The sequence below is a fragment of the Lithobates pipiens genome, unplaced genomic scaffold (assembly GCF_037356315.1).
Source record: "Lithobates pipiens isolate NorthernLeopardFrog02 unplaced genomic scaffold, aLitPip1_a1.2 Scaffold_18, whole genome shotgun sequence".
Classification (NCBI taxonomy): domain Eukaryota; kingdom Metazoa; phylum Chordata; class Amphibia; order Anura; family Ranidae; genus Lithobates; species Lithobates pipiens.
Window position 1 is genome coordinate 166,187,435 of NW_027507758.1, and position 27,854 is coordinate 166,215,288.

Sequence of the window (27,854 nt, forward strand, 5' to 3'; positions counted from 1 at the left end):
TGCCATAATTGGTAATTCAGGCTAGCATGACAGCGTGGAAATGCAGCTCGAGATTCTAGCGCCTGGAGGTGAAACCTTTAGTACCTTTTGGCCTTAGTGGTGTCTTTTTTGGCAGGCATAGTCCTAAGTACAAAAACAGAGGCACTATACAATTGGACTTAATCGCTGAATATAGTCATGACAGTAAAAGTCGCTATAAAGTTTAGCCTAGTGCTGGGAAAAAGTGTCCTTCCTGTATCAGGGAATGCCAGGTTGCAACCCTTATGTGTCCCACAGCCCCTATGTCCCTGTGTGCAGACTGCTTTCTTCCTCCTCGTCAGTCGAGGAGAGACTGTCTCAGCCGTGTTAACATTACCTGCCGTGCATCCTCGTGAATGTTGCATGGTGCTGTGTCTAGGCCCCGCCCCCTTGTTTCATTTTAAAATGTTCCTGCACTCGTGCACGGCAGTTTTCGGGTCTATAGACCCAACACGAGGGGCGGGAGGGGAGGGGAGGCAAAGGCAGAGCCCTTTTAGCAGCAGGCAAAAAACAGTGCAATATATAGAGTAACAATAACATGGGAATGCCACACCCCCCACAGCAGGGGGGGGTACACCTGCTGATGTTCCCTTAACCCTCTGGTCCCTTCAGAGGGGGAGAAAGAAAGCATCTGACAGATTTTTTATCTGAAAAAAATCCCCCTGCACACATTTCGGCGGCCACACACAGACTGACTGAGCTTTACAGTGAAGACAACAGACTAAGGTATGTGCATAGACTCCCTCGAGTGGAAAATTAAGGCATGACATTTTTTGCCTTAAAGAAGAATACATAGGAGTATTTAGTTCCTAAGTTTCTACCCTTACCTTATCCCCTCCGCAGGATTTGCTGAATTAACAGACAATCCAACCTTCACCCTTCATGGTAGGCTGCGTTTAGAAAACCTTCAAGGACCAGATCCCTCCCTTGGACCTGTAAAAGCATCCCACCAGGAAAGCTTTAGGTAATGTAGCAAGACCTAAGCCCTTGGTCCCGGGGTCCAGCCCTACAAAAAGAGGCATTACAGGCAAAAACCCATGCTTTGGATATGAGGCCCCAGGTAACATCCACTTTGACCTCAGTGGAACTTTGGATGGATCTGGTCCATGGAGGCTATTTAAATCCAGCATGGATCTCTCCTGGAGCTTTTTTTGTCATTGTTCAATCACTTGTGACAAAAAAATAAAATATTCAGTGGGCTCAACATGCCTTTCAGCAATTTCCCTGGGGTGTCTACTTTCCAAAATGGGGTCAATAGGTAGTCATAAACTAAAAGCTGCGTTAATTCCAGAAAATGTACCCTAGTTTCTAGATGCTATAACTTTTGCGCAAACCAATAAATATACGCTTATTGAGTTTTTTTACAAAAGAAATGTGGCTGAATTCATTTTGGCCTAAATGTTTGACAAAAATTGAGTTTATTGGATTTTTGTTATAACAAAAAGTAGAAAATATCATTTTTTTCAACATTTTTGGTCTGTTTCTGTTTATATCGCAAAAAATAAAAATCGCAGAGGCAATCAAATACCATAAAAAGAAAGCTCTGTTTATTTTGTTTCGGTACAGCATTGCAGAACCACACAATTACCAGTTAAAGCAGCGCAGTGCCAAAGTGTAAAAAGTGCTCTGGTCATTGAGCAGCCAAATCTTTCAGGGCTGAAGTGGTTAATAACACCGAGATTAAGGGGCAGACAGTAGCTGGTCTTGCCTAGGGTGCAAAATAGTCTAGCACTGGCCCTGATTCCATGCTCAGACCTCCAGTGCACTAAGTAAGCTGCCTCACATTGAGATGTGCTAAGGTAGTCTATAGATGGATCGAAATTTGTCCGGTTCAGCTAAATCTTGATCCATGTATGGGTTTTTGCTGAACAATCAGTGCCACCAGCAACACTGATCAGTGCATTCTGATGGCGGGGAAAGCTCTCCACTATCAGAATACAATAGCACAGTGGGTGTGATCCCCCCATTGAATGTGTGGAATGGGTAATCGAAAAAAAAAAATGAATATATGGTCAACCCAACTCACATGACTCAAGGGCAAGGGAAATCTAACTATTTTTTACCAACAATACAATTGCTCAAGAAGATTGCCCTTTCGCTTACAAGTAGATCTGAATGGGCAAGTCTTTGGTAATTACATCTGTTCTTAGCCACTATAAGGCATAGAAGTAATTATTAAACCTTATTAACATCCATAACACTAGTACATATGGGGGAGGATAGTACTGACATGTATGTCTTTTATAGGGTGGGCATAAAACACTTGACGCTCTTGAGGGAGTCAGGTATATGACTGCTGTAAGTGTAGCGAAAAAGTTTCTACTTTTGTTCCATTCTGTATTTTTTTTTTAACTACAATTTATACTGTCTACTGTCAGTTCACATACATGTTAAATGGTACAGTTCTTTAACCTGTTTCTACTTAACCAAATACTAAAAGCAATATGTGTGTAAAATACAGTACAAAATACATTGTCTAGAAATTGCAAAATTTAGTAAGCTATTTTTGGTCAAGATACAGCTCATTTATCTAGTAAATTACAAAAAAAAAACCTTGATGTAAAAGTCTGGATCTGTTATGGAATACAAAATTGATTGCCTTTTTGCAACGGCTGTTTTGTATGCTGGGTCTAAAAATTTTCTAACTCTGTAGAAGGAACATATAAATTTTCCAGATACAACAAATGGAACATGACAAATGGAGGCTGTGCAGATAAAATTGGGCTCTTTGTCGTGTCTTGTTATGATCAATGACATGTCCTTTGAGTCACTGTAGAGAAATATATTAATCTAAAATTCCCCAGGAAAAGTAAATGTACTGTTCATTCTGCCAGATAATAACTTAATCTAAATAAATAACCAATTTTTGAAAATCTTGAACTAACTTTGTTGCTGAAAAGATTATAAACAATAGCAACAGTTAGGCATAAGGGTACTTAGCTTTCACATATATTTTCTATTAGGACTAAAACTATAATGAAATATTTGTTGGTAACCTTGTCTAAAGCAAACTAAATAAATATAGGGAACCAAAAACACTATACATGTAATTTACAAACATTTTACACATAATATCACTGCACAAACGAAAAATTTTATGTTTTCACATTTTGAAATAGCCTGCTTCTTTTCTTTTTCTTTGGCAAGTTTTTATTTGAACGTGGCAATCACTCGCACTGTTATAATAAATCAGTGTGTCTTGAATATAGTGGAAAGTATTAACATTCTCTTTCCCCATCCCAATTAAAGGTCCGAAGGAAGACTGACCTATTAACTAACAGACCCGGGGTCACATGTTTATGAATCTACAAGTAGCAATTTTGAAAAAGTAGTTATTTCTATAGGGGGAACACTGGAAATGCTGCAAAAAAACAAACTATGACCTGATAACTTATTCTGTCAGTTATGGGTTTAGCTCTTATACAGTAAAGTTGGCTATCCTCACAAATTCTTCTTAATAAAAGAGGCTGCCAATTTTTTAAATGTGAACCTATTGTGCAACTTCATAATATTACCTTTGGCTTCATCTGTTATATTAATTTCTTTTTTTTGCTGTATGAGGTTCCATCGTGGGACGGGAGATGTTGGTGGAGCCACCAGTGGACATGACCTAGTCCTAGACACAAGTACTGGATGATTATAACTGTGAGATAATCCATAGTGTCTCAATTTCTCTGATGAGTCAGCCTAAAAAAAAAAAAATCAATACCTTAAAGTGGTGTTGCCACCAAAAAAGAAAAAATAGTTTAAAAATTCTTAAAAAATAAATAAAAATAATTGGAAAAAAATATATATTTTTACTCACCTCTAAATACCTATATCTAGGGGGTCCCTCATAGTCTACCTTCTTTCTTGCCTGGGCTGGTGACATCACTTCCCCTCGCACCGCACAGTCATCTGGGACCTGTCACATGTCCCAGATGACTGTGTGGCATATCACGGTGCTCTGCGCCGCTCGCGCATGCCCAGTGGGTGCCCGGCTGTGAAGCCACAGCCAGATGCCCACGGTAAGAATGACGGCGCCGCGAACAGAGCGGGGGAACGAGGGGGGGTTCATTCCCCCGCATCGCTGGACCCGGGGACTGTTCGCCCAACTTTGTCCGCTGAACAGTGTTTCGGCAAACAGTCCGCTCGTGTGTGGGCTTTCAGCGGACAGTTTCAGCGAACAGTCCGCTGAACAAGGTTTTTCGGAAATTCCGAAAAACTGTCCGCTGAAACCTTGTTTCAGCGAACAGTCCCCTCGTGTGTAGGCTTGTTCGTCAAACTAAGTTCCGCGCATGCTCAGAAAGGATTTACACGCCGAAAGTTATAATGCAGTGTATAGGACGTCGTATTTTTCGTCTCGTCGTACGTGCCGTTCACGTCATCGCGCACAGTTTCAGCAAACTGTTCGTCCGTCGTGTGTGGCCATGTCCGTCCATGCTAATTTTGAGCGGACTGTTTGCCGAAACTGTTTGACGGACAAAGTTGGGCGAACAGTCCCCGCGTGTGTACGCGGCCTAAGTGTCCGATTATTAAAAGTCAGCAGCTGCAGTATTTTTAGCTGCTGACTTTTATTTTTTTTAGGGGGCACCCCACTTTAAGTTATGTACATCACATGTCTACAAATGCCACTGGATAAAGCATAGATGGGTCATTTTCCTTGTGGATGCCTGTGAACTGATTAATCTTTGGTTATTCTGCATAAGGAGGTTATTCTGCACAAATGCAAATTTTTCCCTTCATCTCCATCCTCCCACTTTATGTAACCTGTACATTAGCCCCTTCACCTCCTCCCTCTGTGTATGAGCCATGCACTGTATCTAGTGCACCATTACCAAGCTCCATATCGTAACCGCTTAATATTAGTGTTTTTTTCATTTCCAAAAAATGTGGCAAAAGACAAGATCACCTTGGGGTATTTACATTCCAAAAACTGAGTAATTGCGGGATGTTCGTACTGTTTCAGCATTTTTATTTCATTAGAAAGATATTTTTTTTCAAAAAGGTTGGTCTTTTTTTCCTTTATATAGTACCGTATATACTCGAGTATAAGCCGAGATTTTCAGCCTCTTTTTTGAGGCTGAAAGTGCCCCCCTCGGCTTATACTCGAGTCATCGCTGTCTGCCCGCTCGATCAGCGTGTCGAGCAGACAGACAGCGGCCATTCTATAATTCAAAAGCTGCGCCTCCGGCTCCGCCTTCGCCTGTGATAGGCGGAACACTGAATTTCCCAGCAGCCTGTGTTCCGCCTATCACGGACATCGTATCATCCTTGTACTACGGACGAGGATGATACGATGTACGTGATAGGCGGAACACAGGCTGCTGGGAAATTCAGTGTTCCGCCTATCACAGGCGAAGGCGGCGGCGCAGCTTTTGAATTTTACAATGGCCGCCGAGGCGCCGACGAAGAGGGCACGGGACGGAGGCAAGGCAAGGCAAGGCACGGCACGGGACGGGACGGGACGGGACGGCGGCAAGGCACGGCGGCAAGGCACGGCGGCAAGGCACGGAGGCAAGGAGGCAAGGCACGGGACGGAGGCTCGGGACAAAGGCTCGGGACACAGGTAGGCTGGACACACACACACACACACACACACACACACACACACACACACACACACACACACACACACACACACACACATGGATGGATACACACACACACAGGGATGGATGGATGGATGGAGACACACACACACAGGGATGGATGGATGGATGGATGGAGACACACACACACAGGGATGGATGGATGGATGGACACACACACACACAGGGATGGATGGACGGACACACAGGGATGGACGGACACACAGGGATGGACGGACACACAGGGATGGACAGGCATGTCTCACCCTCGGCTTATACACGAGTCAATAAGTTTGCCAGTTTTTTTGGGGGTAAATTGGGGGCCTCGGCTTATATTCGGGTCGGCCTATACTCGAGTATATACGGTAAACATAAAAAAAAAAAAAACAGTGGTTACTTAATTACCACCATAAGAAAGATCTATCTGTCTCAAAAAGAAGTTATAGAATGAATTTGGGGTTACATGACCAAATACCTGTCAGTCAAAGTATCACAGCAGTAAAAATGAAAATTACCTGATAGTTACCGATAATCCAGGCTGGTACTCAAGTGGTTAAGGTCTTGGACACATATAGTCTATTACCTTACAAAATGGGCTTTGCCCTGAAAATGTATTTTTAATTTTAGATTAGAATCAGCTTGCACTAGATGTACATGTTCTGTTTAAGAAGTAGAATTGTTTTATCTCCATAGATTCCCAGAAATTAGGAACATTAGGTTATCAGAAATTAGAAAAGAAATTAGGTTACTTACCTGTATATCTAAGGCTAGTCATACACGTTAAGATGTCAATAGATTCTCCCATCCGCACAAGAGTGTGGAAGAAGGAATCTCCCCTGCCGGCTATTGTATTCTCAGAGGCAGTGCTCCAGCGGCTGCCAGAATAACTGAACAGATTGGCTGCATTCACTGTCCGGCAGAGAATTTTTTAAAATCCGGTCCTTCAATTTTCCAATAAAAAATTGTTGAGCAGGGTAGTGCTGACAGGGTAAATCATGGCACAAATATTCAAGTTGTGTATGACCATTACAACTATCTGCTGATAAATGACACTTTGGGCCTATAATGACCATGAACTGAGATTATATCACAACTGTAGCTTTTATGATTAAATTTATCTTATTTGATATCATACTAGAATATGTATGACTATGCAGTACTGTATTAGAAGTTATATACAGTATAATTATATGGAGCATTTAGGCTTTTGAATACAAATTGAGCTCCGGTAAACAAATAAATAATTTATAAAAGTTCTACACAATCTTGTCTTATAATGGCTGAATGATTTTAAAAGTCCTCACCATCTGCCCAAGTATGGAAATCTTCTGTTCACTCAAATGGAGTGGTAAGTAGCTGGCATACACAACCATCTGGGGTACTGGCGTTACAGAAGCGGCTGTTCAAAAAAAAAACAAATGTGTTAAAAGTTTATATATATAAAATCTTCATACACCTTTTTCATCTAAAAGCTTTAAAGTGCAACAATGATCAGCTACAAGATATTCATACTAACTGAACAAATTTAAGTACCCAAAGAAATTATGTTAAATGTAAGTAACTCACACAAGTTTTCTGAGCCATTTAGTGCCGCAGTATTTGATACAAATAAGAACCAACTGGTGTTTGCAGACTTGTAGCTGCTTGTCCCAGTGACACAGCGACTAAGGCCAAAGTAATTTAGGAATGTGTAAAAAAGATAATTGCATTTTTGTAGATAAACCCTCTAAGGAGGGTCATATAAAAAAGGAAATACATGCTTATTGTTAGGCTGTGGTAATAACACAATCCCCAAGGTTTATTTCAGTATGTTCTATTTTCGTTGAGTTGGGAACAAAAGATATAATTGGGTCAAAGGCATTTTAGTTCAGGGAATAAGAAAGGTACAGAATGTAACAGTTCTCTGTGGTCATCTGGTGAAAGGAGAACTTGGGACAGGGTGAAAAAGTACAAGTAGGCTTACGTAGTAACAGGTTATGTGCAGGTTCTATTCCTCTTTTCTTTTCTTTTTTTTTAATAATGACTTGCAGCAAGACCTGCATATTAGCTTTTCCTCAGCTGGAGGAATGAGAATTTAATTCTTATTTAGGTAAGAGTTATAGCAGGCTGGGTCGATATGTCTATAATGGTTTTTATGCTTTGGAGCCCACATAATCAACAAACTATCGAACTAAAAATGAAAAAGACAAGTTCCCAAGTAAAAGGATCATTTGTTATAGACAAAAAGCAACAGAATTCTATATATAACAAAGTTAGAAAAGGAACAAAACCTAGATGAATTATACTTGTGACTATATTGATGCAAACCTAAGCATGATTAACTTATATTTTACTTGAGTTTAGTATAAAAAAAAAGCAATTTCTGAAATGTTATTCTCTAAAATTTTCTGGTTTGAGCTGTGCAATATAAATTATATATTACCTTCTCTACCCTCCAACTGGTTAAAAATTGTATTGTGAAATATTAATACAATAAAATTAATGAAAAATATTTTTGTGAAAAAATATAAATGACCTGTCTGAATGGAATACATTTTTAAAGAAACTGTCATTTCAAAATAATTCTACCAGCAGGTAGGCCAAATGTTGGCCCATTCTGAGACTTCAAAGCTCCTTCAGTAACAGGGAGCTTGTCCTTGATTATACATATTTCTCCTGGTCAACAAGGTAATTCATTATAGCAGTAGTTTAACCACTTGGGATCCCCGCTATTGCCAAATGACGGCATTAGCGCGGACCTACTTTTCCGGGACTACGTCTATTGACGTCGTCCCGTGCACGAGCGGCCTGCGCGCCCCCTGAGGGGCGCGCGCGGCGCGCTCTGTGATCAGCGAGTCCATGAGACTCGCCTGATCACCGATCCGTGCAAGGGGTCGGTCCCGACCCCTTATCATGTGATCAGCTGTCAGCCAATGACAGCTGATCATGTGATAGAACGGAGCCGGTAATCGGCTATTATTCCTCCTCGCGCTGACAGCGCGAGGAGAGAAAAAAAAAGCCGATCACCGGCGGCCGTGATCGGGACATTAGTCCCGATCACGGCCAGCAATACAAGCGACCACCTGCCCCCTGCCAGTGCCCACCTGCCCCCTGCAGTGCCATCCTGAATAAAAGTAAGTGCCCCCCGTCAGTGCCACCCAGCAGTGCCCATAGTGCCCACAGTGCCACCCACAGTGCCACCCAGCAGTGCCACCCACAGTGCCCACAATCTGCCTCAAAGGTGCTGCACCCCAGTGCCGCCCATCAGTGCCCAGCAGTGCCGCCCATCAGTGCCCAGCAGTGCCGCCAATCAGTGCCCAGCAGTGCCACCTATCAGAGCCACCTATTAGTGCCACCTATCAGTGCCCATCAGTCCCATCTATCAGTGGTACCTATCAGTGCCCATCCATGCCACCCATCCGTGCCACTTATCCGTGCCACCCATCCGTGCCATCTTATCTGTGCCCATCTTTGCCCATCAGTGCCGCCTTATCTGTGCCCATCGGTGCCGCCTTATCTGTGCCTATTAGTGCCGCCTTAACTATGCCTATCAGTGCCCACCAGTGCAGCCTATCAGTGCCCACCAATGCAGCCTATCAGTGCCCACCAATGCAGCCCATCAGTGCCCACCAATGCAGCCTATCAGTGCCGCCTAATCAGCGCACTTCAATGAAGGAGAAAAATTACCCGTTTGCAAAATTTTATAACAAACTATTAAAACATGATTTATTTATTTTTTTTTGCATCTTTTTTTGTTTGTTTAGCAAAAAATAAAACTCCGAGCTGTAACTAAATACCACCAAAAGAAAGCTCTATTTGTGGGAAAAAAATGATAAAAATTTCATTTGGGTACAGTGTTGTATGACCGCGCAATTGTCATTCAAAGTGCATCAGCGCTGAAAGCTGAAAATTGGTCTGGGACTGAGGGGGGTTTAAGTGCCCAGTAAGCAAGTGGTTAAACATTTAATAACTTATAAGGGGAAACAAAAAATATATTGACTTTACTCGTTGACTACCACGTGCTATTGACAAGCACCCCAAGCTGTCATCTGGAATGTAAACAAAGGGTCATGGATAGTGGCTGATATCATCACCCAAATATGGTTACATGGTCCTATATGAGCAATAAGCAGGAAGGGGAATGGGGAAACACTCCCCCCTCTTTGTTTCCCTTTCTTTCCTGTCCCTATCTTTTTTTTCTCCCATTTTTTTCTTTTTCTATTTTTCCTTTCCTTTTACTCTCCCATCTCTTCTGCCTTTTCTCCTCCATTTCTCTTTCTCATTGTATTCTGTTTTTGTTTTTTGGATTTGTTTTGGTTGTTTTTGCATTCTTCTTGTTTCTGTCTTTGTTTTCTCTGTTTGCCTTCCCTTCCTTTTTTTCCCCCTCTTCCCCCTCCATCCTTCCCAATGTTCTTCTTAGCCCTTGTACACACGGTCGGACATTCCGATGGACAATGTCTGATCGGACCGTGTTGTCGGATAATCCGACAGTGTGTGGGCTCCATCGGACTGTTTCCATCGGAGTATCCGACGGACCAAGTTTTCCAGCTGGGCTATAAAATTTTCCGACAACATGATCCGATCGCACGTTGTCCGTTCATGTGTAGAGAATTCCGATCGGACAAAGTGCCACGCATGCTCAGATCAAATTCCTATACCAAAGCTATTGGCTACTAGCCTGAACGTAGTCCCGTCCTAACGAAATAACGTCATCACGTTAAGTACGATCAGATTTTCTGACAACTTTGTCCAACTGTGTGTATGCAACAGTTTCGGACAAAATCTGTCGGACAAAATCCGTTGGACAAAATCCGACGGATTTGGTTGTAGGAATGTCCGACCGTGTGTACAAGGGCTTAGGGTTGAACATTGTTTACTCATACAATGTTATTATTTAATATAGACAACCGTCCAACTTTGCACTCCCCTTAGCCACCGTGGGGGAACTTTGGTGGCGCTCTGATTCCAGTTAGGCTTGGGTCCCGGGTAAGTGACATTGCCCTCTTTTTTCCCCTCCCCTTTACTTTTTCAATAATTCCTTACATATTATGATATTGTGACATCTAGTGTTTTCTATCACAATGATTGATTTAAGATATTCTCCTGATGAAGCGGCAGAACTCTGTGAAACATGTTGAGAAAAATTATATCCGTGGGAATCCACCATATCTTGATCATCCCTAGAAGGGGACATGAATGTTGGTGATATACACGGATTGCTACCATTTACTTTTTAGGATGTATTTGGATATCCTGTTTTTATATATTTTTTGTATTAATAAAAGTGAATTTTTTTACTAAACCTTGAGTATACGCTGTATAAGTCAGTACCGAAATAGTCCTTCTAAAATGCTCCCATTTTTTGGGTGACTGGGTGGGGAACGATCTCCCAATTCCTCTTTTCTCTGCCGCATGGAAAGCTGCTTGCTATGCGGGCACTTGACAGGAGGGAGGAGCCAGGAGTGCCAACGAGGGACCTGAGAAAAGGAGGATCCAGGTTGCTCTGTGCAAAACCACTGCACAGACCAGGTAAGTAAAACATGTTTGTTATATAAAAAAAAAAAAAAACAAGACTTTAATATCACTTTAACTAAAAGGACAAAGACAGAGGTTGTGTTTTTTTCTTCACTAAATGCATTTTTCTATGATGTGTTTATTTACTTTTCATAGTTTTTTTCAGTGAGTAACCAGAGGTACTGTGTACCTGTTGGTTATACATGTGAAGAGACAATATATAGAGGCCCCCTTATTTCAAAAGGGGCATCTGCATTCCGATAAGTCCATCGGTCAAGTCAGGTTTGTGGTGAAGTGGCTAATAGTTTTTTTTTGTTATTTTTTTCTCTTGGAGTGGATTTCCCCTTAAAATCTATACTAGATGTGAAGGGGTTCTTGTGGATTTTTCGGGGAATCCCACTGCATTTTTTTTTTTCATTTTTAAAGTGTACTGCAGTAAAAGTGACATTTAAAAAGAATAATGTAATTACTGAAATTTCCCTGCTGGTTTCTTATTTTTTTTTTTATTTTTTTAAACAGCATAGGGACCTTAAGGGTCTGGTATGTATTTTTGGGGCAGCCCAGAGGTTTCCATGCCATAAAAAAAAAAAAAAAAGCCACAATAGCTAAATTACTTTTCTTCTTTCTAAAAGTATATTTTGCTGCAGTACCTTCTACACTTGTACAGATTCTTAACAAAAAAGTGCAGCACTGCATGATTAACCTTAAATATTATATATATTTCACTTATAAATAATGGTGAAACCCTCCTCAGTCAAAAAACAATATATTTTGCCACTCTTCTAAACATCTAAATGCAATTAACTGCAGTGAAATTTCCCCAAATGACTGTTTATACATGATGGTAAAAACCCCTCAATTAAAAATATCTGATCCGTGCTCATATATATGGTACATATCAAGCTCACATAAGTACTCTTCTATACCAAACAAAAATATTTTCATCTATATGCAAAAATGGCGTAGGGGCCCCCCCCAAAATCCATACCAGACCTATGGATTTTAAGGGGAACCCTGTGCCAAAATGTAAAAAAATGGCATGGGGTGCCCCCAAAATCCATACCAGACACTTATCCTAACACGCAACCTGACAGAGGTTGGACGAGAGAGTGCCCCCCTCCTGAACCGTACCAGGCCGCATGCCCTCAACGTGGGGAGGGTGCTTTGAGGTATCCCTCAAAGCAACTTGTCTCTATGTTGATGGGAACAAGGGCGTCATCCCGGCAATCCTTGCCCGGTGGTTGTGGGGGTCTGTGGGTGGGGAGCTTATCGGAATCTGGAAGTCCCCTTTAAACCACGGGATCCCCAGATCCCGGCCTCCCCCTATGTGAATTGGTACCGGGGTACATATGTACCCCTACCATTTAAAAAAAAAATTGTTGAAATGGTAAAAAAGACAAGAGATTGCTTGGGACAAGTCTTTTATTAAAAAATAAAAAAGTAAAAATGTCCCACGGTGTAAGTTCACGCTGCCCGATGAAGTGAAAAACAAGCCGCAAACCGACTCCATGGGAGGCTCCCGCTGTCTGACGCATCTTCGCTGTGACAGCTCTTTTATAACTGAGGGTGGGGCCACTGATGCATGGGGGCTTCCCCATTGCGTAGAAGCATCCCAGGGACGCGTCACATGATGGGAGCCTCCCATGGAGGCGGGACGGTTGCGGCTTTTTTTTTCTTTTTCGGTCCATTGGGCGTGCATGAACTTACACCATGGGACATTTTTATTTTATTATTTTTTAATAAAGGACTTGTCCAAAGCTGTATCTTGTCTTTTTTACCATTTTGACACTTTTTTTGTGAAATGTTGGGGGGACATTTGTACCCTGTTACCAATTCACACAGAAGGGGAGGCCGGGATCTGGGGGTCCACTTGTTAAAGGGGGCTACCAGATTCCGAAAAAACCCCCACCCATGGACCCCCACAACCACCGGGCAAGGGTTGTGGGGATGAGACCCTTGTCCCCATCAACATGGGGACAAGGTGCTTTGGGTGGCTACCCCAAAGCACCCTCCCCATGTTGAGGGCATGTGGCCTGGTACAGTTCAGGGAGGGCCCTCTCTCATCCCCTCTGCTTTTCCTGCAGCCCGCCAGGTTGCGTGCGGGGATAAGGGTCTGGTATGGATTTTGGGGGGACCCCTACATAATTTTTTTTAACTTAGCACAGGGTTCCCTTTAATTTCCATATCAGACCCAAAGGTATATCTATATTGTCAAGACCTGACAATTCATTACAGCCGTGATCAGTTTTAAATGACAATTTTTCTTTTAGAAATATCATAATTTTAGGTGGTACTGTACTAAACACGGGAAAAATGTGCCACTTTACAGGTATGCTATAGACACTTCCTAGGCACAATATTTAAAGGAATATTTCATTTTTATTGTTTCACTGTAAGCATTAAAAAAATCATTGCTCCCGAAAAAAACGCAGTTTTAAAAAAAATGTTTTGCATTGATACATGTCCCCTGGGATAGGACCCAGGTCCTCAAACACTTTTTATGATAACCTGTATATAAGCCTTTAAAATTAGCACTTTTGATTTTTCATGTTAGTATCCCATAGACTTTAACGGTGTTCCTGCAGCTTTCGAATTTGCCGCGAACACCGTATATTGTTCGCTGTTCGGAGAACAGGCGAACATACGATGTTGGACTTGAACATCGGGCTCATCCCTTCTCATGAACACCACCACCAGTCACACCATGCGCCCACCTTTCTCTTGTTACCTATATGTGGTCACAGGCCCCCCAACTCCTCCCCCACCAGCATGTTTTTTTAACCACTTAAGACCACCGTATTGCCATTGTACATCATCGCAATGGCACAGGCAGGCACAAGCACATACATGTACGTGCCTGCCTTCCAGCGGGTGGGGGGTCCGATCGGACCCCCTGCCGCTGGATACGGCGGTCCGGTTCGCTGCAGGAGCGATCCGTGATGAGGGGATGGCCGTTGGTTTCTGGCCACCCCCTCTCGATCGCTCCTGGCCAATGAGAAGCTTCCTCCCACTGTGTATTGTATACACAGGAAGGAGGAAGTGATGTCATTCTCCTCGGGGCGGTCTTTTTGACCGGACTACGAGGAGAAGACAGAAAGTAAGTGTGCACCAACACTACACTGACATGTAGGTACACACAGGCACACAAACCCCCCCCCCCCCCCAATTTTTCTGATCGCTGCATTAGTGTCGCTAGGTAGCTAGTTTTTTTTAGGTTCACCGCCAGGTTTTTATAGCGCTAGGTACCCCGATATACTACCCAATAATGGTTTTAACCCCCTGATTGCCCCTAGTTAACCCTTTCACCCCCTTTTGCCAGTGTCACTAAGCGATCGTTTTTCTGATCGCTGCATTAGTGTCACTAGTGCCGCTAGGTAGCTAGTTATTTTTTTAGGTTCACCGCCAGGTTTTTATAGCGCTAGGTACCCCGATATACTACCCAATTATGGTTTTAACCCCCTGATTGCCGCTAGTTAACCCTTTCACCCCCTTTTGCCAGTGTCACTAAGCGATCATTTTTCTGATCGCTGCATTAGTGTCGCTAAGTAGCTAGTTATTTTTTTAGGTTCACCGCCAGGTTTTTATAGCGCTAGGTACCCCCATATACTACCCAATTGCCCCTAGTTAACCCTTTCACCAGCGATCACAGTATAAGTGTCACTGGTGACGCTGGTTAGCCAGTTAGTTATTTAGGTTCCCCGTCAGGTTTTTATATAGCGCCAGGGACCCCCATATACTACCTAATAAAAATTTGAACCCCCTGATTGCCCCTAGTTAACCCTTTCACCAGTGATCACCGTATAAGTGTTACGGGTGACTCTGGTTAGTTTGCTTTTTATAGCATCAGGGCACCCACCATTTATTACCATATAAAGGTTTAACCCCCTGATCACCCGGCGGGTGATATCAATTAGGTTTTAGGGTCAGGGCCTGCGTCGCCCCAGGCAGTGCTAGGTTAGTGCCAGTACCGCTAACACCCACACGCAAAGCATAAACCTTCCGTAGTGGTATAGAATCTGAACAGATCAATATCTGATCAGATCTATACTAGCCTCCCCAGCAGTTTAGGGTTCCAAAAAAACGCATTGTTAGCGGGATCAGCCCAGATACCTGCTAGCACCTGCGTTTTGCCCCTCTGCCCAGCCCACCCAAGTGCAGTATCGATCGATCACTGTCACTTACAAAACACTAAACACATAACTGCAGCGATCGCAGAGTCAGGCCTGATCCCTGCGATCGCTAACAGTTTTTTTGGTAGCATTTTATATTTAAATCCGGAAGGCAGTGCTTGGTTTTCGGGGTCCCGTACGTGGCTAGGCTCCCAAAAAGTCCCCCACATGTGGTATCCCCGTACTCGGGAGAAGCAGCAGAATTTATTTTGGGGTGTAATTTGACTTCTGCCCATAGAATGTGAGAGCAATATATCATTTAGTGACAACTTTGTGAAAAAAAATAAAAATTGTAAAATTCCTGCAACTTGTGGCAAAATATAAAATATTTCATGGACTCAACATGCCTCTCAGTAAATAACTTGGGGTGTCTACTTTCCAAAATGGGGTCATTTGGGGGGGGGTTTTGTGTTATTTTGGCATTTTATGGCCTTCGAAACTGTGATAGGTAGTGAGGAGTGAAATCAAAAATTTGCACCCTTAGAAACCCTGAAGGCAGTGATTGGTTTTCGGGGTGCCGTACGCAGGTAGACTCCCAAAAAGTCCCACATATGTGGTATCCTCGTACTCAGGAGAAGCAGCAGAATATATTTTGGGGTGCAATTCCACATATAGCTATGGTATGTGTGAGCAATATATCATTTAGTGACAACTTTTTGTAAACTTTTTTTTTTTTTTGTGTCATTATTCAATCACTTGGGACAAAAAAAAAATATCCAATGGGCCCAACATGCCTCTCCACAACTTCCTTGGGGTGTCTACTTTCCAAAATGGGGTCATTTGGGGGGGTTTTGTGTTATTTTGGCATTTTATGGCCTTCGAAACTGTGATAGGTAGTGAGGAGTGAAATCAAAAATTTGCACCCTTAGAAATCCTGAAGGCAGTGATTGGTTTTCGGGGTACCGTACGCTGCTAGACTCCCAAAAAGTCCCACATATGTGGTATCCCCGTACTCAGGAGAAGCAGCAGAATATATTTTGGGGTGAAATTCCACATATAACTATGGCATGTGTGAGCAATATATCATTTAGTGACAACTTTTTGTAAACTTTTTTTTTTTGTGTCATTATTCAATCACTTGGGACAAAAAAAAAATATTCAATGGGCTCAACATGCCTCTCCACAACTTCCTTGGGGTGTCTACTTTCCAAAATGGGGTCATTTGGTGGGGGTTTGTACTGCCCTGCCATTTTAGCACCTCAAGAAATGAGATAGGCAGTCGTAAATTAAAAGCTGTGTAAATTCCAGAAAATGTACTCTAGTTTGTAGACGCTATAACTTTTGCGCAAACCAATAAATATACGCTTATTGAAATTTTATTACTAAAGACATGTGGCTGAATAAATTTTGCCCTAAATGTTTGACTAAAATTGAGTTTATTCGATTTTTCTTATAACAAAAAGTAGAAAATATAATTTTTTCTCAAAATTTTCGGTCTTTTTCCATTTATATCGCAAAAAATAAAATCGCAGAGGCAATCATATACCCTCAAAAGAAAGCTCTATTTGTGGGAAGAAAAGGACGCAAATTTCGTTTGGGTACAACATTGCATGACCGCGCAATTACCAGTTAAAGCAGTGCAGTGCGAAATTGTAAAAAGACCTCTGGTCCTTAGGGTGTTTATTGGTCCGGGGCTGAAGTGGTTAAAGGAACTTTGCAGTTTTTTTGTTCTGCTTTAAATAATATTGTAAATACTATTTCTTGCTGAACAGTATTTAAAAAATTGTTTTATTGCATTGGTACATTGGCATCCCCCATGGTAGTGCCCAGCTAGCCATGTTTTTTTTTTTTTTTTACGCCTTGCCTATTATTCTTGCAAATGGCCCAAATCAGTTTTAAAGATTCGACTCCCATTAACTTCAGGGGTTTGATTCGACATCCCGGGACATTCAGTTTACCACTATTTATAAAAATATAAAACAATCTTTATGCAAATATCATGCTTACGCCACAATTACCATTATCTGTTTTTATGATAAACATGAACAAAGGAAGCTGCATTTTAAAAAAGAATAGGAAATGTCCCCAGTGGGAACACAAACATCGGCCCAAACATTGTCTGTTCGCCCGTTCAGTGAACACCCTAATTTGCATTGTGTTCAGTGGGCTGTTCACCCACAGAGCGCCCCACAATGCACTGCATGCTGCACAGTGCATTTTAAGCCCCGATTGCTCAAAGCTTTGTCTAATCAGGACAAAGTGAACAGCTAGTGGTTAAGGAGCATGTCAGGAAGCAGGCCGTCAATGGGCTTCCTCACTGATAGCTGAACGAAGAAAAAAAAAAACATTGTCGGCAATAGAAAAATGTTTAAAAATGGCATGGGGGCCCTCCCAAAATCCACACCAGACCCTTGTCCGAGCATGCAGCCTGAAAGGCCAAAAAAGGGGAGGGGGACGAGCAAGCGCTGCCATACCAGGCCACATGCCCTCAACATGGGGGGGTGCTTTGCTTGGATAAGGGTCTGGTATAGATTTTGGGGGAGACCCCACACCACTTAAAAAAATAAAAAATTAGCATGGAGTTCTACTCAAAATCCATACCAGACCTAAAGGGCCTGGTATGGATTAGGGGGGACCCCAATGCCGATTTCTTTAACATTTTTCTATTGACGGTAATTTAAATTACCAGTTTTTTTTCTTTATAAATGTCAGTTTTGCTGCAGCAGGTTGTATACATGGTACAGATGCACGACTTTACAAGCAGACTAAGGGAACTCCCCCCCCCCCCACTATATTTAAAGGAATTTTTATTATTTCACTTTTATTGTTTCACACAAGCATCATTAAAATCACTGCTACTGTAAAAATAATATTTTTTTAAAATATTTTTGCATTTATTCATGTCCCCTAGGGCAGTACCCAGGCACCCATACCCTTTTTATAGCCAATAACTTGCATATAAGCCTTCAAAATGGGCACTTTTAATTTTTCAAGATCGGGTCTCATAGACTTTAATAGGGCTCAGAGTTTGGGTTCAAACTTTTGCGATGTATGAGAGTTCTGGAGCAAGCCGAACCTTGGGGTGTTCGGCCAAACTCTAATAATGACTAATAGTAATATTAGAATTGTACTAAACATTTTAAAGGAATATTTTAGTTACAGGTGGAGTTTGATGGATTAAGCTATCTAGCTGACTTCTATAGTTTTTGGTTCTTTTAACATCCACTTTTCAGGTAACTTCACGGTGTTCCCACTCTTCTCCTGGTGCATTTTCCTTAAAGCCCAAGTAAATTTTAGTCCATATTAGTTAAATACATTCTAGGATCATCAAAACGAAAAGTGTTTCAGTTCTCAATCTTGTCCTTGCCAGCATGCTGTAGAAAAGGACCTCTGATATATGTAGGGAAGCAGTGGTATCTTTGCAGAGGTCCAACACATCCCGTACTGAGCCAGACCTATAGCAATGCAATCAGCAGAGCTCTCACTCTCTGCTGATTGGATAGCTATAGGTCTGATTTCAGCAGGGGTGAGTCCAAACCTGCAGAGAGACCCTTGCTTTCATACAAAGAGCAAAGCTCCTTCTCTGCAGCAAGAGATAGCCTTTAAGACTCTGCTGTGGATGATTTTCAAAGAAAATTAATTGTAAGAGCTTGTGTTTTGAAGCACCAGGAATGTATTTAGCCAGTTTCAAGTTTAGTTTAACTTTAATATAGAATACGAAAAGTAAAATCCAAAAGGAAGAGTCTTGTTGTGGCCACATCAGGTGTGGAACAGGAAACTCAGTTGCAGAGATGATAATGTCACTGCCCTGACAGATATAAGAAACTGGTCAGTACGGTAGTTTAATTCTGCAGCATATGCTAAAACTGGAATATCCATTTTGGGTGAAGCATTCACATTTTTATTAACAATTATGTGTTGACATCCTCCATATATCTGTGGACATGCAAAACAGAAAAAAAAATGTAGGAAATAAGGATAACTAAAGCACTGCAACATCTAAAAAAGGTTGTGTGTGTGTGTGTGTGTTCTTTGATAATAAAGCTACAATACAAAATATGCAACAGTGTCTACCAAGTGACCCTTTTCTTGTTTGTGCATGATATATTGCTCTGTTAACATGTATCTATCCTGTTGAATGATTTGGCTACAAGTACGCCATCTGCCTCCTTCTTCCAAATATACACAGTGTACTGCCACTGGCATTGTGTCAATCTGTGTTTTGCCAATTGCTTAAGAAGCATCTGACAATACTGTTACCGCTGTTTTGAAAATCTTGTTGTGATACAGATGGCCACATTTGCATAATTTTGCATTGAAAGTATGTCATTCTGTATATGCATCTGATTCAGGCAAATCTATGCTTGAAAATTGTGAACATGTCTCATATGTTTAGGTTGTTTTATTGATAGTGATCCATATGGTAAAGCCTCAGGTGGTGGTGCTTTGTAAGCAGGGCTGGATTTACATAGGAGCTATTGCAGCTGCAGTTCCGAGCGAAAGAATAGGCCAGGCACGGAAAGCAATGGGCTGATGGGGAGAGACCTCCCCTGACTGGCCCTGCATTCTGTATGCACCACCTGAGCCAGGTGGTGGGATTAATAACAGGTGCCGGGCAGGCAGTCCTATCAGAAGCCCGGTATTACGGCTTTGGTCGTGTTGTGTTAGGCCTGCGTGGTTGTGCCCCTTCACCTCATCTCAGGCTGCACTGCGGACACTGATGCAGGGCTCTTACAAAAGCTTGGGGGCCCTGCCATTGTACAGGAGCACTCTTCATCATTGTACCTGAGAAACATGGAGTCCTCCTGCCAGGACTATCCCGAATTTCACCAACACTGTAACCTGAAGGATAAAGGGGAGCTAGCATTAGGGTCCCCAGCCCAGGGAGGACCCAGGGGCTCACATTTCTGAAAGTAAGATGTATTCCTGCTGAGGATAGAGGAGCTGAAAATAAAAAATAAAAATCAAGTTCATGTGCACAGGTCACTTAAATGGTCAGTCCACCTGAAATGTGATAGTTCACATAGGGATGGGCTGAGTCAGTTCCTGACTTCTTATGTCTTGGGTTTTCCATCAATGATATCCCTCTGCTATAATTTTCCAGTGTTCCTCCACTTGTTTTGGGTGTTTCCACCATTGTGGGTTTCAGCTCCTGCAATCACCAGGATATAAATAATTTAGTAGGGGATGTTAAAGCACTTCATAATGGGTGCATTAGGTGTCGAGATGCAGGAACTCAATGTAGAGATGGTGCCCCCCCCCCCCCCCCTTAATGATGGCACAGCTGATGTGCTGAACCAGGAACTTAGTGCAGAATTCTTGGAGCCCCTCATAATGGGGGCACCGGGTGTGCAGACCCAGAAAATCAGTGCAGGAGTGGTGGGAGTTCTTCAACACCAGACCTATGATGCTCTTAATCCGGTGCTGTTTTTAAGACACAGAACTAATCAACGTCAATAAGTAGGACCAAACATATATGTTTATCTGCTCTAAGCTAAGCTACCTTGTAACCTTCCAACGCACTACCTTCCCAGAGCAAAAACACAACATACATCACCAAAACTATTTTACCAAGATTAACAATATTATAATAGCACGATGATGAACGCAACATTTTTGGTAGGTATGAAAAAATTCTATAAATCAAGAATGATTTTCAGAAATAGAAGTGTTAATAGTTTATTTTTATAAATTAACAAAATAGAAAGCAAATAAAGAGAAGAAAAATCCAAACCAATCAATATTTGGTGTGACCACCAGTTGCCTTCAAACGAGCATCAATTCTTCAAGGTTCCCTTGCACATAGTTTTTGAAGGACCTCAGCAGGTAGGTAGTTCCAAATATCTTGTAGAATTAACCACAGATCTTCTGTGGATGTAGCTACCTCAAATCCTTTTGTCTTATCGTGTAGTCCTAGACAGACTCAATTATATTGAGATCAGTGCTCTTTGGGGGCCAAAACATAAATTCAAAGACTCCTTGTTCTTCATGACTGAAGATAGTTCTTATGACATTGGCTGTATGTTTGGGGTTGTTATCATGCTGCAGAATAGATTTGGGGTCAATAACATGCCTCTCTGATGGTAGGGAATGATGAAGAAGTATCTGCCAGAGTAGGTAGTAGTGATCCTGAATAAATCTCCAACTCCATTTGCAGAAATGCAGCCCCAAACTGGCAAGAAACCCCCACCATGATTCACTGTTGCCTGAAGACATGTATTATTGTACTGTTCTCCAGCCCTTCGGCGAACAAACTGCCTCCTGCTATAGCCATATATTTCAAATTTTGACCCATCGGCCCAGAGCACAATTTTTCTGCACCCCTATGTTTTTGTGCTTAGTTGAGTCATTTAGCTTTCTTTCTACATTGAAGGTAAGGAGTTTTTGGCCACAATTCTCCCATGAAGACCGCTTTTGGCCAGACTTCTCCGGACAGAAGATGGGTGTAAGCATTATGTGTCTTCCATCTGCTGCATTAAAGTGGTTCTAAAGGCTCAAGGTTTTTGCCCTTCATTCATTCTGTGCATGAAAGTAAGAAAGCTTTTAGGCGCAGCAGCCCCCCAGACCCCCCCTAATACTTACCTGAGCCCCATCGCAAAGCCAGCAATGTGGATGAGAGCCTTGGCTCTCTGGGGACTCTTCCTCCTCATTGGCTGAGAAATTGGCTATTGGCTCCTGCAGCTGTCAATCACACTAGTGAGCCAATGAGAAGAGAGGGGACGGGGCTAAGACAAGGCTCTGTGAGTGAATGGACATGCAAATCAGCAGCTCGGGAGCGGGCTTGCTTGGGTGCCCCCATTGCAAGCTGCTTGCTCTAGGGGCACTCGGCAGGAGAAGGGTGGGGCTAGGAGCGCTTGCAGGAGACCCCAGGAGAATCAGGGCTGCTCAATACAAATCTGCTGCACAGAATAGGTAAGTATAACATGTCTGTTATTTTTTTTTTATTGCCTTTAATATCACTTTGTTATCAGTTTCCTTGGCCGACCACTGCATCTACATTCCTCAATGTTGCCCATTTCTTTGTGCTCTTTCAAAAGAGCTTAAACAGCACATATAGAAACCCCAGTCTGCTTTGAAATCTTCGCCTGGGAGAGACTTTGCTGATGCAGTATAACTACCTTGTGTTTTGTTGCTGTGCTCAGTTTTGCCATGGTGTATGGCCTGTGACACGAAACTGTCTTCTACAACCTCACCTTAGTAGCAGAGTTTGGTTGTTCCTCGCTCAGTTTTAAGCCTCCTACACAGCTGTTTCTGTTTCAGTTAATGATTGTGTCTCAGATATTGATTTGATTTATATTTGTCTTCTGTTTGCTCACTTTATATTTTAATTGTTTATTTTTTACCAATTTACAAAATGTATAGTTTGGAAAGCATTCTTACTTTGCAGCATTTCTGCACACCAGTCTAAAACTTTTGCACAGTACTGTAATTCATCATATGCATGTTCTATCAAACCCAAATGAATGCTATCACAACCAGTAACCTGTCAGAAGGGCCATAAGGGACAAAAAATGACTACACTGATACAACCAGAAGCCACAGGAGAGACACAGCCATAACATGTCCACTGAGGCAGAATCAGTTCTGTAATTACCCAAGCAGAAGACTCCGTAGAGACCTAATCAATACAATACTGGCATAACCAGGAACTTATTTAAGCATCCATATGATAGCTGCAGCCAAATTTTTTCTACCCAAATCCAGCACCTCCTTGATGCATGCCACCACGAAGGTCACGAAGGTCCTCGTGATCAAGCCCTTTGTGGTGAAAAACTTCAAAGACATGCTGGGTTTGTGCTGTTTTTCTTTTCTTTTTGTTGATAAGCAAAGATGGGCTTCTTTGAGCACCAAATTAGCCCATGGACAAGACAGAGGAGCAGGTCTGGGGTGGTGCTGTGGGATCAAGATGTTACAACCAGGAACTTGTTCACAGAGGCACAATCAGTACCATGAGTAACACGTAGGGGGCGCTAGTTAACAAAAAAAAATCACCAACGTGAACAGTAACCTTCTTATTAACAATCAATAATTTTGCTACTTAATACATAACATATGTGCAACTAGTCATAGTGCATTCACCATCATGAATACAACACAACAATTAAACAAAAAACACATTCATGTGATAACACCCCAGATGCAGCATTTGCTGCAATAACTAAAATATGAAAGTCCTTGCAATTTGAACTATATCAGAAAAGTTCTTCTATAAACGTGATGCGATTAGTCCACACAAAATTATGACAAATCTCTTGTGTAAAGAAATGTGGCCTCAGCTTTCTACGTGATCCTTTACCACAGCCTTGATCATCCACACCAAATAAGTGATAATATATGGTTCAGCTTACCAGATTTTATTGATCACTTTACTGAAAAAGTAAGTCAATAATCGCTTCTGCAGGATTGTGCCTGCTCACATGCCTTTGACCTGTAGAGGAATTCAGCCTTCCTCCTCACAGACAAGTACGGTAGGTGCGGTATATAAAAAACAGATGGCAACCTCCATAGCGTAATACAGTTTTATTAAAAAATCAAAAATAATATACAGCCAAATGTCTCCTTACTTGAAAAAGTGCCTTTCTCTCAGCACTGGGGCTGCTGGCGTTAATCTCGTGTGATACCGAAAGTATCCACACTATCCACTATAGATGGTGTGCGTTCCACACACTTGTGTTGTTAGCCAGAACAACCGGATGCATGACCTTGCACTGCCTCCGATGTACGTTTCGTTAGAATAACGTCTTCAGGGGGGCTTGCCTGGTCACTCTTCGTACTACGTTTTATACTTGAATAGATCTGCCTGTCATTTGTATTGCGCATTAATTTTTTTGTTAACTAGCGCCCCCTACGTGTTACTCATATTCTGAATTGAGAAGTGTACTATTGTATTCTCTTTTTTTAGGGGAGCAGCATTAGAATATTTTTGAGTGTTTATACATATATATTTTTTTGGTACAGGTTTTTTTCTATTTCTTACAATCAGTACCATACTAAAACAGCTAGAAATATATCCACTCAGACTCACTTATTACCCTAATGACAAAAGCAGAAAATTGCCCACAGAGAAACAACATGTACTATGCTGGCACAGTGGCACATGCAGAAACCTTTCCACAATGAAAAATCAATAATGAAATGATACAAGCAGTCAAAACAACACCCTGTTGCTAGGATTGCCTCTTACACAGAGCTTTTGCTTGTTTTTGAAGGGCTTAGAATATTGAACAACAGCAAATGTAGTTTGCTATACAGTATGTAACATAGAAAACAGCAGACAGCACGTAGTAATATGTAATATGCAGAACAATGTAAAGAACCCAGTGGTTAAAGCTTAAATTCCTAAACCCATAAATACAATTTATAAAAAAAAATTCAGCAGGAAAATCCATCAGTTTCAGTGGGAGGAAAAGATGCCCCGACATCAGTGGCAAGTGGAAGGAAGCCCCAAGTTGGTAGGTAGTGGGAAAAAGATTGGCATGATGTCAGTGATCTGTATAAGAAAAAATTTCCCAGAATCTGTTGTCAGAGGATGGAAAAAAATCCCCCGACATCAGTGGTACAGTAGGTGGGAATAATAAAATGCCCTGGCTTTGGATGAAATAATTCCCCATGTGTAAGTGTAAGCGGGGGGAGGGGGGTCTGTAGGATTCTGGGGAGCTCTAGAGATGAGGTAAAGACACTGGAGAGGGCTGTGGGCTGTGAAAAAGTAAGCAATGTGAAAACTGTAAAAGTAAGTAACTTAACCATTGAACCTGAAATCAGTAGTTGTGGTGCTCCACTTTCCCTGTACCTCTAGCTCTCATCGGGTGCACACCCACAAGTACAACCCACTTAGCTGTTCCACTTATCAAGCAAAAATGATGTAACCCCACAAAGGCATGAAACATGCCCACATGTTGACCATTTTTGAGAAAGGTTCCTTCATTAAATGTTGGCTCAGTCAGAGGACAGGATTGCAATCCACAGAAATAACTACTAAACAAGAAGGGGACAGTGTGCAGATAATAGAATTTAAGGTTGAATTTAAGCAGGTATATTCAACCTTATTAGAAAATAGGTAGAACCACAATATGGCACTGATAAATGCAGACAATGTAAAGCTTTAAAGGTTTAAAGCGCTGGCACCTTATTGCATGCTCAACAAAAGTTAGAGCTTGCCCTTTCCTTCCAGTCCCCACACATTCTTACTGGCCCATCACAATGATTGGCTGCCTCATTGGCCACAGGGTGTAAAAGCTCAGCCACGACAAATAAGTCTTGGGCCTTTACTGGTTAAGAACAGTCTGGCATTCAGACATGCAGGAAGCAATTTAAGCACTTTATACATTATAACAGTTTAATTTTTTTTTTGTGACAGTCACTTTTACACTACCAAATATATAGAGACAAGAAGGCAATAAATAATTGTAATGGTCTGTCAGCCAGCCACCAAACCAATCCTCTCTCTCTTACACGATCAGACAATCCGCCCGTGTGTGGACTCTGACTGACTTTTTCTTTCCAAAAGTCCGGTGGACTTAGAAAGAAGTTTTGACTCAAAAGTCGACTGACTTTTCTCCATGTGTGGGCAAGTCCGTTCATTTCAAAAGTCTGGCAGACTAGCACACAGACGGCCGGATTGTCCGCCGGACTCGGCAGTCCGGCGGACAATCCGGCCGTCTGTGTGCTAGTCTGCCGGACTTTTGAAATGAACGGACTTGCCCACACACGGAGAAAAGTCAGTTGATTTTGAACTCAGCTCCAGGTAGATGGGACTAGCGAAGGAAGTCAATGTCGCCGCCTCCATCAGCGAGATTGACACGTCGCGAGCCCTGTCACCTGGTATGGACTTAAAGGGGAAGCCCTACTTCGAAAAATCGCATGGGGTTCCCCCCAAAGTCCATATCAGACCCTTATCCAAGCACGCAGCCCAGCCAGTCAGGAAAGGGGGTGGGGACGAGTGAGCGAGGGTCTGATATGGACTTTGGGGGGACCCCCACGCCGTTTTTCAGCGTAGGGCTTCCCCTTTAAATCAATACCAGGTGACGGGGCTCGGGACATGTCAATCTCGCCAATGGAGGCGGCGACATTGACTTCTTTTGCTAGTCCCGTCTACCTGGAGCCGCGTTCAAAATCAACAGACTTTTCTCCGTGTGTAGGCAAGTTTGTTTATTTCGAAAGTCTGGTCGTGTGTGGGCAGGTCCGCTCATTCAGAAAGTCCGGCGGACCTCCGCTGCAAAGTCTGGCGCTTTGTCCGCCGGATAGTGCAATCGTGTGTACACGGCATTACTTTCACATGCCAAGCTCTTATACTGTACATGGAGATAAAACTCCATGTAGTTTTAAAATTGACAGTTCTTTCTGTGTGGAACTGTGTAGCTAAGTTTTGGAGAGAAAGGGGAAAGTATTGTACCCTCTACATCACAGCTGCTATAAGGTATAATTCCATATGTCTGATAGGCGTCTACTCTGTCCATAAACTGACGTAATCATCCATATAGAAATGTACTATACCGCTAAAGGGATAAAAGAAGGGGCATTTTCATTTTCATTATTTGGTTTCCTTGGGCAGATTGTGAAATATATATGGAGATTCACACTCATCTTATTTCTGTCTGTAGTTCACTAATGGATGGCAAACTGCAGACAGTCTTATTCAGATGGCTCTGTACTATCTGCTGTGATCATTCATTAGTAGGAATCCCAAATGCAGATACAAGTAACTGGGCAGTATGGAATTGTATTCTGTCATTTAGAGACTATACTGTTATGCCGCATACACACAACCGGACTTTTCGTCAGCAAAGGTCCGACGGAACGAATCCGCGGGCAATTCGATCGTGTGTGGGCTTCATCTGACCTTTTCTGTCGAAAAGTCAGATGGACTTTAGAACACGTTTCAAATCTTTCCGACTGACTTGAGTCAGGTCGAAAAATCCATTCGTCTGTATGCTAGTCCAACAGATGAAAACCGACACTAGGGCAGCTATTGGCTACTGGCTATGAACTTCCTTATTCTGGTCCGGTCGTACGTCATCACATTCAAATCCGTCAGAATTTGGTGTGCGTGTGTGTGGCCAAGTCCGTTCGTTCGGAAAGTCTGACGGAACGCGGCCGAAAGTCTGTCAGGAAGACAGTCGGACCTAGTCCATCCAAGTTTGGTTGTGTGTTACAACTTGAAGGTATGTCATTGAGTTTGTTTTGAATAACTTCTTAAACTTGAGGTTCTAATGGCCTATATTATCCATAGAATCATTATAATGTGCATACACACACTTTTTCCTTGATGTTAATGCTTCATAGCTAAATTTGCCATGCATTGACTTCATTGTGAGCCACATCCACTTGATCAATCCTTTTCTCAAAGTATTATGCATACATATTACATGGAACCATGGAATTCATATGGATAAATAATTCATTATAGTCACCACCAAAAAAATCATTTTATTATAAGAAAAAGCAATGGACACCAATGCAATGCATTACTATTTGCCTCTGCAGTTGATTGGTTTGGAAGTATGTGATTTTCAAATGTTTACCCTATTCCAACCATAAAAAGAGGTCATCGTTAACACATGCCCAAGGCAGCATGAACTATACATAGACCTGCCTAGAAGACAGAATAACATTTGTAAAGAATTTCATACCTGTATTGATCATTATTTTAAGTCAGCTGGGTTTT

The 27,854-nt window shown here is 42.1% G+C and overlaps 1 protein-coding gene across 2 annotated transcripts in view; it reads right to left on the reverse strand.

Moving 5' to 3' along the window:
- Positions 1-27,854, reverse strand: part of ADGB (androglobin) — a 422,031-nt gene that overhangs the window by 243,183 nt on the left and 150,994 nt on the right. For both annotated transcript variants that reach the window (XM_077486347.1, XM_077486346.1), the window contains exons 10-11: positions 6,893-6,987; positions 3,534-3,705 (exon numbers count right to left, since the gene is read on the reverse strand). In XM_077486347.1, the coding sequence (XP_077342473.1) occupies positions 3,534-3,705; positions 6,893-6,987 (267 nt within the window). The remainder of the gene's footprint in view (positions 1-3,533; positions 3,706-6,892; positions 6,988-27,854) is intronic.